Raw genomic sequence first — 10,000 nt, forward strand, 5'->3', positions numbered from 1 at the left:
TGTGTGTGTGTGTGTGTGTGTGTGTATGTGTATGTGTGTGTGTGTGTGTGTGTATAATACTATCTACTGACTGTAATGAAGAGGGGAAGAGGACAGCTGGGGTGATTGACTGGAGGGGGTGTTTGTTTACTGCTGTGATATTAGTGAGAAAGGCATCACACACAGTATCACTGTACGCGTTAGTACAAGGTATGAGCAGACAGCAATCTTGTGGTTGGAGGAATGAGGGGAATGACGGAGGAGTGGGGAGGATGATGAGCAGGAGAAGAGGTGTGACTGTCCCTCCACTCAGCAGCACGCAGGCCACACTGACACCGAGTATTTATGTCTTGGAAGGGCCGGGGGTGGGGAGTGACTGACTGCAGTATAAAAAGCCTTCTGAGAATATAGACAGCTTTAGCACTGTAGAGCCTGACCTCCAAACCTGTCAACCAACCAAACAACTTCTGAGCTGGAAAATAAAACCGTGTTCAAAAGCGCATCTAGGGTCACATGACTGTTTCCAAATCCTATCCTTAACATGGGTAAAACAGCCTACAAGTTGGTTTGCACTTCTTCAGTCATTTTGTAGCTCCCTGGTTAAAGGGTTCAAATCAGAGATCTACGTCAAGGCCTGTTTAAAATGGAAGGGGAAGAGAAGCAGAGGGAAGAGGAGAGCGTTCACTGAGTACAGGAAGACTCTCTGAGGAGGTTGAGGTCAGTACAGAAAACAATGAAACGGAGAGGCAGTTACACTTCCTTGTGGACCCCAGGAAGAGCAGCTGCTGCTTCTGCTAATGGGGATCCTAATGAATAAATAAATAAACAAAAAACAGACAAACAGGCAGTCAGACAAACAGGCAGTCAGACAAACAGGCAGTCAGACAAACAGGCTGCTAGACAAACAGGCAGTCAGACAAACAGGCAGTCAGACAAACAGGCAGTCAGACAAACAGGCAGTCAGACAAACAGGCTGCTAGACAAACAGGCAGTCAGACAAACAGGCAGTCAGACAAACAGGCAGTCAGACAAACAGGCTGCTAGACAAACAGGCTGCTAGACAAACAGGCTGGTAGACAAACAGACTGGTAGACAGGCAAAAAGAAAGGAATGTATAACACACAGACCTGTCTAGAATAACAGACAGTCTGGACCTTATCATCACAGACCTGTCTAGAATAACAGACAGTCTGGACCTTATCATCATAGACCTGTCTAGAATAACAGACAGTCTGGACCTTATCATCACAGACCTGTCTAGAATAACAGACAGTCTGGACCTTATCATCACAGACCTGTCTAGAATAACAGACAGTCTGGACCTTATCATCACAGACCTGTCTAGAATAACAGACAGTCTGGACCTTATCATCACAGACCTGTCTAGAATAACAGACAGTCTGGACCTTATCATCACAGACCTGTCTAGAATAACAGACAGTCTGGACCTTATCATCATAGACCTGTCTAGAATAACAGACAGTCTGGACCTTATCATCACAGACCTGTCTAGAATAACAGACAGTCTGGACCTTATCATCATAGACCTGTCTAGAATAACAGACAGTCTGGACCTTATCATCACAGACCTGTCTAGAATAACAGACAGTCTGGACCTTATCATCATAGACCTGTCTAGAATAACAGACAGTCTGGACCTTATCATCATAGACCTGTCTAGAATAACAGACAGTCTGGACCTTATCATCACAGACCTGTCTAGAATAACAGACAGTCTGGACCTTATCATCACAGACCTGTCTAGAATAACAGACAGTCTGGACCTTATCATCATAGACCTGTCTAGAATAACAGACAGTCTGGACCTTATCATCACAGACTTTTTTTTTAGGATGGGGGCTTTCAGTCATGTTGAGACTGGCCTACTACTATCGCTTTAATTAATGATCATTCTCATTAATACTGTTGCTGTAGTTGCTGTTAATGGTAATCCCACTTACACTACTACTACTATTATTGACGTTGGTCCCACCATTGTTGTCATAAGTAAACTATGACAATGGAAGTCATTTTACTGGCCGTGTCAATACAGTCTACTGAATTAAGAGAAGAGAAGGTGGAGGCAGAACTAGAGAGAGGAGAGATGTGTTGGATAATGTAGAAACATCTCTGCTTGTGGCTTGGTGTTCAGGGTGACAGGTAGTAACATCTCTGCTTGTGGCCTGGTGTTCAGGGTGACAGGTAGTAACATCTCTGCTTGTGGCCTGGTGTTCAGGGTGACAGGTAGTAACATCTCTGCTTGTGGCCTGGTGTTCAGGGTGACAGGTAGTAACATCTCTGCTTGTGGCCTGGTGTTCAGGGTGACAGGTAGTAACATCTCTGCTTGTGGCCTGGTGTTCAGGGTGACAGGTAGTAACATCTCTGCTTGTGGTCTGGTGTTCAGGGTGACAGGTAGTAACATCTCTGCTTGTGGTCTGGTGTTCAGGGTGACAGGTAGTAACATCTCTGCTTGTGGTCTGGTGTTCAGGGTGACAGGTAGTAACATCTCTGCTTGTGGCCTGGTGTTCAGGGTGACAGGTAGTAACATCTCTGCTTGTGGCCTGGTGTTCAGGGTGATAACATCTCTGCTTGTGGCCTGGTGTTCAGGGTGACAGGTAGTAACATCTCTGCTTGTGGCCTGGTGTTCAGGGTGACAGGTAGTAACATCTCTGCTTGTGGTCTGGTGTTCAGGGTGGACAGGTAGTAACATCTCTGCTTGTAGCCAGGTGTTCAGGGTGACAGGTAGTAATGATGGCACTAACCCCTCCAGAGGGACACAGCAGGTTAAGGAGCCAATCTGAATGTTTTCTCCAACCCTCCCAAGAGACCTATCAGCAGTAAGTGTCTCACTCTCTCCAGAGGAGTGATATACAGTCACCTAACCATGGTTGTGCTAAATGACTTTAAGACAGTAAGGATCGTCCACAAGAGTTACAATCCGTCACTTCAAACATTTCAGCATTTTCAGTCCGTCTGTAAATCTAGACAGGAATATTCCACCTAGCCCTCTGGCCTACCCTCTCTCATCTCCCTCTCCTCTTTCACAGTCAAGGAGTAATCTATCTGTTACGTTTCTCCCTGCTACTGTCACTCATCCTCCTCTCCTTAGAATCTGTCACTGGGGTCAGGGGTCAGAGGTCAGGGGGATTTGTATTTGGAGGTTTCGAGTAGCTTCAGAGAAATGGGTAGTGTAGGTGAACTCTTCGACTGTGTTGACACTGTCCTCGGAAGGCAGTTGTCAAGGTTCAGGGGTCAACAGGAAGGAGTATTTACAGACTGAATTTGAAGGAAAGGTACCAGTCCTATAATGGTGGAAGGTGAGGTTTCCTCTTTCTGCTGTTGACTTATGTGCTCTCCGTCTCCCGTCACCTGACTGTAGGGTCAGGGGTCAATAGGAGTATTTATAGTTGAAGGTAAAGGTCAACAGGTCGTACCACTGTGTCTGTCCTAAAATGGCTTCTTTTCGTCGGTTTGGAGAAATCAAACTTTATTAGTCTCGTGCTCCGAATACAACTGGTGTAGACCTTACAGTGAAATGCTGACTACAACAAGCCCTAACCAATAGTGCAATTTTAAGGAACAAATAGGTATTAGGTTAAACAATAGATAAAAAAGAAATAAAATAAAAAAACTGTAAAATGATAGTGAAAATAACAGTAGCGAGACTCTATACCGGTGGGTACCGGTACAGAGTCAATATGGAGGCTATATACAGGGGGTACCAGTACAGAGTCAATGTGGAGGCTATATACAGGGGGTACCGGTACAGAGTCAATGTGGAGGTTATATACAGGGGGTACTGGTACAGAGTCAATATGGAGGCTATATACAGGGGGTACCGGTACAGAGTCAATGTGGAGGTTATATACAGGGGGTACCAGTACAGAGTCAATGTGGAGGCTATATACAGGGGGTACCGGTACAGAGTCAATGTGGAGGCTATATACAGGGGGTACCGGTACAGAGTCAATGTGGAGGCTATATACAGGGGGTACCGGTACAGAGTCAATGTGGAGGTTATATACAGGGGGTACCAGTACAGAGTCAATGTGGAGGCTATATACAGGGGGTACCGGTACAGAGTCAATGTGGAGGCTATATACAGGGGGTACCGGTACAGAGTCAATGTGGAGGCCATATACAGGGGGTACCGGTACAGAGTCAATGTGGAGGCCATATACAGGGGGTACCGGTACAGAGTCAATGTGGAGGTTATATACAGGGGGTACAGGTACAGAGTCAATGTGGAGGTTATATACAGGGGGTTACCGGTACAGAGTCAATGTGGAGGTTATATACAGGTGGTACCGGTACAGAGTCAATGTGGAGGCTATATACAGGGGGTACCGGTACAGAGTCAATGTGGAGGCTATATACAGGGGGTACCGGTACAGAGTCAATGTGGAGGCTATATACAGGGGGGTACCGGTACAGAGTCAATATGGAGGCTATATACAGGGGGTATCGGTACAGAGTCAATGTGGAGGCTATATACAGGGGGTACCGGTACAGAGTCAATATGGAGGCTATATACAGGGGGTACCGGTACAGAGTCAATGTGGAGGCTATATACAGGGGGTACCGGTACAGAGTCAATGTGGAGGTTATATACAGGGGGTACTGGTACAGAGTCAATATGGAGGCTATATACAGGGGGTACCGGTACAGAGTCAATGTGGAGGTTATATACAAGGGGTACCGGTACAGAGTCAATGTGGAGGTTATATACAGGGGGTACCGGTACAGAGTCAATGTGGAGGTTATATACAGGAGGTACCGGTACAGAGTCAATGTGGAGGCTATATACAGGGGGTACCGGTACAGAGTCAATGTGGAGGCTATATACAGGGGGTACCGGTACAGAGTCAATGTGGAGGCTATATACAGGGGGTACCAGTACAGAGTCAATGTGGAGGCTATATACAGGGGGTACCGGTACAGAGTCAATGTGGAGGCTATATACAGGGGGTACCGGTACAGAGTCAATGTGGAGGCTATATACAGGGGGTACCGGTACAGAGTCAATGTGGAGGTTATATACAGGGGGTACCAGTACAGAGTCAATGTGGAGGCTATATACAGGGGGTACCGGTACAGAGTCAATGTGGAGGCTATATACAGGGGGTACCGGTACAGAGTCAATGTGGAGGTTATATACAGGGGGTACCGGTACAGAGTCAATGTGGAGGCCATATACAGGGGGTACCGGTACAGAGTCAATGTGGAGGTTATATACAGGGGGTACCCGTACCGAGTCAATGTGGAGGCTATATACAGGGGTATCGGTACAGAGTCAATGTGGAGGCTATATACAGGGGTATCGGTACAGAGTCAATGTGGAGGCTATATACAGGGGTATCGGTACAGAGTCAATGTGCGGGGGCACCGGTTGGTCGGGCTAATTTTCCTCTGTTAAAGTACTAAGAGAGTGGAGGGGGGTTCAGCTTTGTGTTCATCAGACCGCTCACATGAGCACAGCTTCCATCCAGACCTCCTGTGTTCTCCAACACACACTGTCAGCCTATCAGCATCCAGAGCTGGCCCCTTCAACACACACTGTCAGCCTATCAGCATCGATGAAGGGGAGGAGCCTGTGTGGTCATTCAGAGGGTGGATGGGTAAGACTGAAGAAACTTTGAACGGGGAACGTTATTAGGTGCCCGGCGCACCGGTTTGAGTGTGTCAAGAAAACTAACGCTGCTGGATTTCCCGTGTGTATCAAGAACGGTCCACCACCCAAAGGACATCCAGCCAACTTTACACAACTGTGGGAAGCATTGGAGTCAACATGGCCAGCATCCCTGTGGAACGCTTTCGACACCTTGTAGAGTCCATGACCCGACGAGCTGAAGCTGTTCTGAGGGGGGTTGGTGGAGGGGGGAGGTGTTAATGTTTTGTACACCATATGCTCAGCAGAATAACACAGTAGGATCATTGTTCTTCAGACAGTCATCTTTAAGACTGCAGTAGGATGGAAAAGCAGTGATATTTAATATGGTTTCTTAAGACTGCAGTAGGATGGAAAAGCAGTGATATTTAATATGGTTTCTTAAGACTGCAGTAAGATGGAAAAGCAGTGATATTTAATATGGTTTAGTAATACTGCAGTAAGATGGAAAAGCAGTGATATTTAATATGGTTTAGTAATACTGCAGTAGGATAGAAAAGCAGTGATATTTAATATGGTTTATTAATACTGCAGTAAGATGGAAAAGCAGTGATATTTAATATGGTTTCTTAAGACTGCAGTAGGATGGAAAAGCAGTGATATTTAATATGGTTTATTAATACTGCAGTAGGATGGAAAAGCAGTGATATTTAATATGGTTTCTTAAGACTGCAGTAGGATGATATTTAATAAGGTTTCAAGTTGACATAATCAGACAGTCAGAAAGTCAGTGGGGTGTGTGTTGGGGGCTCAGTGTGTCAGAGAGCTACCACTCTCTTCCCAGACACACAGACCTGTTTTCCTTCCTATCCCTCCAAGGTAGATTCCCCACAGTGCTTACCTCTCTGTCTGTCTGAACCACAGGGTAGCCTGTCTAGCCAGACCTCTCTGCATCTCTCTGTTTCTTATCTATCTCTCTCCTTCCCTCCCTCAGTACTCTGATCTCTCTCTCTCCTTCCCTCCCTCAGTACTCTGATCTCTCTCTCTCCTTCCTTCAGTACTCTGATATCTCGCTCTCCTTCCCTCCCTCAGTACTCTAACATCTCTCTCTCCTTCCCTCCCTCAGTACTCTGATCTCTCTCTCTCTCCTTCCCTCCCTCAGTACTCTGATATCTCTCTCCTTCCCTCCCTCAGTACTCTGATATCTCTCTCTCCTTCCCTCCCTCAGTACTCTGATCTCTCTCTCTCCTTCCCTCCCTCAGTACTCTGATATCTCTCTCCTTCCCTCCCTCAGTACTCTGATCTCTCTCTCTCCTTCCCTCAGTACTCTGATATCTCGCTCTCCTTCCCTCCCTCAGTACTCTAACATCTCTCTCTCCTTCCCTCTCTCAGTACTCTAACATCTCTCTCTCCTTCCCTCCCTCAGTACTCTGATATCTCTCTCTCCTTTCTCCTCTCTCAGTAGTGTAACATCTCTCTCTCCTTCTCTCTCTCAGTACTCTGATCTCTCTCCTTCCCTCCCTCAGTACTGTAACATGTCTCTCTCCTTCCCTCCCTCAGTACTGTAACATGTCTCTCTCCTTCCCTCCCTCAGTACTCTGATATCTCTCTCCTTCCCTCCCTCAGTACTGTAACATGTCTCTCTCCTTCCCTCTCTCAGTACTGTAACATCTCTCTCTCCTTCCCTCCCTCAGTACTCTGATATCTCTCTCCTTCCCTCCCTCAGTACTCTGATATCAATTCAATTCAAAGGGCTTCATTGGCATGGGAAACATGTGAAATAGATAATAAACAAAGGTGAATTAATCAATCAAAAATGAACAGTAAAAATGACACTCAGAAGTTTCAAAGGAATAGACAAATGTCATATAATGTATATATACAGTGTCGTAACGATGTGCAAATAGTTAAAGTGGAAAATAAATAAACAAATATATGTTGTATTTACAATGGTGTTTGTCTTCACTGGTTGACCTTTACTTGTGGCAACAGGTCACACATTCACTAACTATAAGCATCAGCTGTCAGAGCAGCTTACCGATCACTGCACCTGTACACAGCCCATCTGTAAATAGCCCACCCAACTACCTCATCCCCATATTGTTATTTTTTTTGCTGTTTTGCACCCCAGTATCTCTACTTGCACATCATCATCTGCACATTTATCACTCCAGTGTTAATGCTAAATTGTAACTATTTCGCCACTATGGCCTATTTATTGCCTTACCTCCCTAATCTTACTACATTTGCACACAATGCATATAGAGTTTTATATTGTGTTATTGACTGTACGTTTGTTTATCCCATGTGTAACTCTGTGTTGTTGTTTGTGTCGCACTGCTTTTCTTTATCTTGGCCAGGTCGCAGTTGTAAATAGTTGTAAATGAGAACTTGCTCTCAACTGGCGAAATAAAGATGAAATAAAATAACAAATATTGCTCCTGTTATGTCACACTGTGGTATTTCACCCAATAGCTCACTCTCTCACCTTCCTTCTTTCTCTCCTCCCTTGTCTTCCTTTCCCTCACCTTCCAGGTTTCTCTTTCCACATCAATTTTTTCTGCTTTTTCTCTTCAGTTTTCTCTTCCTCCTTTCTCTCCATCCCTCTCCTCCTCTCTCAGACAGAGCTGGCAGGGGCCAGTCCCCTTGGAGGGGGAGTGTGTTTATGGAAACTGCCAAGACCCACACTACTATCATTCATGTAGTAAGATGACCGCAGGGCTATTTCTGATCAACTGAGACACACTTCCTTCTGACTGGCCCCTCTCTGCCTTCATCACTAAAGTGGTGGCTGGCCCCTCTCTGCCTTCATCACTAGAGTGGTGACTGGCCCCTCTCTGTCTTCATCACTAGAGTGGTGACTGGCCCCTCTCTACCTTCATCACTAGAGTGGTGACTGGCCCCTCTCTGTCTTCATCACTAGAGTGGTCACTGGACCATCTCTGTCTTCATCACTAGAGTGGTGACTGGCCCCTCTCTACCTTCATCACTAGAGTGGTGACTGGCCCCTCCCTGTCTTCATCACTAGAGTGGTGACTGGCCCCTCTCTGTCTTCATCACTAGAGTGGTGACAGGCCCCTCCCTGTCTTCATCACTAGAGTGGTGACTGGCCCCTCTCTGTCTTCATCACTAGAGTGGTGACTGGCCCCTCTCTACCTTCATCACTAAAGTGGTGGCTGGCCCCTCTCTGCCTTCATCACTAGAGTGGTGACTGGCCCCTCTCTACCTTCATCACTAAAGTGGTGACTGGCCCCTCTCTACCTTCATCACTAGAATGGTGACTGGCCCCTCTCTACCTTCATCACTAAAGTGGTGGCTGGCCCCTCTCTGCCTTCATCACTAGAGTGGTGACTGGCCCCTCTCTACCTTCATCACTAGAGTGGTGACTGGCCCCTCTCTGCCTTCATCACTAGAGTGGTGACTGGCCCCTCTCTACCTTCATCACTAAAGTGGTGGCTGGCCCCTCTCTACCTTCATCACTAGAGGGGTGACTGGCCCCTCTCTGCCTTCATCACTAGAGTGGTGACTGGCCCCTCTCTGCCTTCATCACAAGAGTGGTGACTGGCCCCTCCCTGTCTTCATCACTAGAGTGGTGACTGGCCCCTCTCTGTCTTCATCACTAGAGTGGTGACTGGCCCCTATCTGTCTTCATCACTAGAGTGGTGACTGGCCCCTCTCTGTCTTCATCACTAGAGTGGTGACTGGCCCCTCCCTGTCTTCATCACTAGAGTGGTGACTGGCCCCTCCCTGTCTTCATCACTAGAGTGGTGACTGGCCCCTCCCTGTCTTCATCACTAGAGTGGTGACTGGCCCCTCTCTGTCTTCATCACTAGAGTGGTGACTGGCCCCTGAGTATCTCTCTGTTCCAGTGATGATACCATTCTAACCGTAGATCTCTGTAACTCTCCCACCTCAGGGTATCCCTATGCCCCCCTCATCGTTCTCCATTTCTCATCATCCAGGCTTTTACAATTTTCTAACACTCTCTTCCTCTCTCTCTCTCCCTCCCTAGGGCTGAGTATCTATTCCTTGCCCCTCTCCCCAGGAGGAGGCTGGCATCGGGGCGTCCTGATGCCAGAGCCCGTCTAGAGAGGGTGGACGCGGGACGCTCCGACATGCCCCACCCCCTTCACTCTGCCGGGCCCCCTGATTGGCGGAGCCAGGGGAGGACCTCGCACACAACCACACCAACCAGACCTGGTGAGTCGATCATAGAGACATGGGGGACACTAATAGGAATAGACCAGACGAGTAGAACACAGAGCTTGAGAGATGAGATTATATGAATTTCAAGTATATGGCAAAGCGCATGTTACAACAAACACACACACACACACACACACACACACACACACACACACACACACACACACACACACACACACACACACACACACACACACACACACACAC

At 47.1% G+C, this 10,000-nt stretch overlaps 2 protein-coding genes across 2 annotated transcripts in view; one reads left to right on the top strand and one right to left on the bottom strand.

The window, feature by feature from the left end:
- Positions 1-10,000, bottom strand: part of LOC106592269 (voltage-dependent calcium channel subunit alpha-2/delta-4) — a 208,379-nt gene that overhangs the window by 91,622 nt on the left and 106,757 nt on the right. The window lies entirely within an intron of this gene.
- LOC123743809 (leucine-rich repeat and transmembrane domain-containing protein 2) overlaps positions 1-10,000 on the top strand; it is a 49,381-nt gene that overhangs the window by 5,323 nt on the left and 34,058 nt on the right. Inside the window, exon 2 of the mRNA XM_045722458.2 lies at positions 9,600-9,787. Within this exon, the coding sequence (XP_045578414.2) occupies positions 9,703-9,787 (85 nt within the window). The 5' untranslated portion in view covers positions 9,600-9,702. The remainder of the gene's footprint in view (positions 1-9,599; positions 9,788-10,000) is intronic.

Source organism: Salmo salar, chromosome 07 (genome assembly GCF_965601325.2).
Source record: "Salmo salar chromosome 07, fSalSal1, whole genome shotgun sequence".
Classification (NCBI taxonomy): Eukaryota; Metazoa; Chordata; class Actinopteri; order Salmoniformes; family Salmonidae; genus Salmo; species Salmo salar.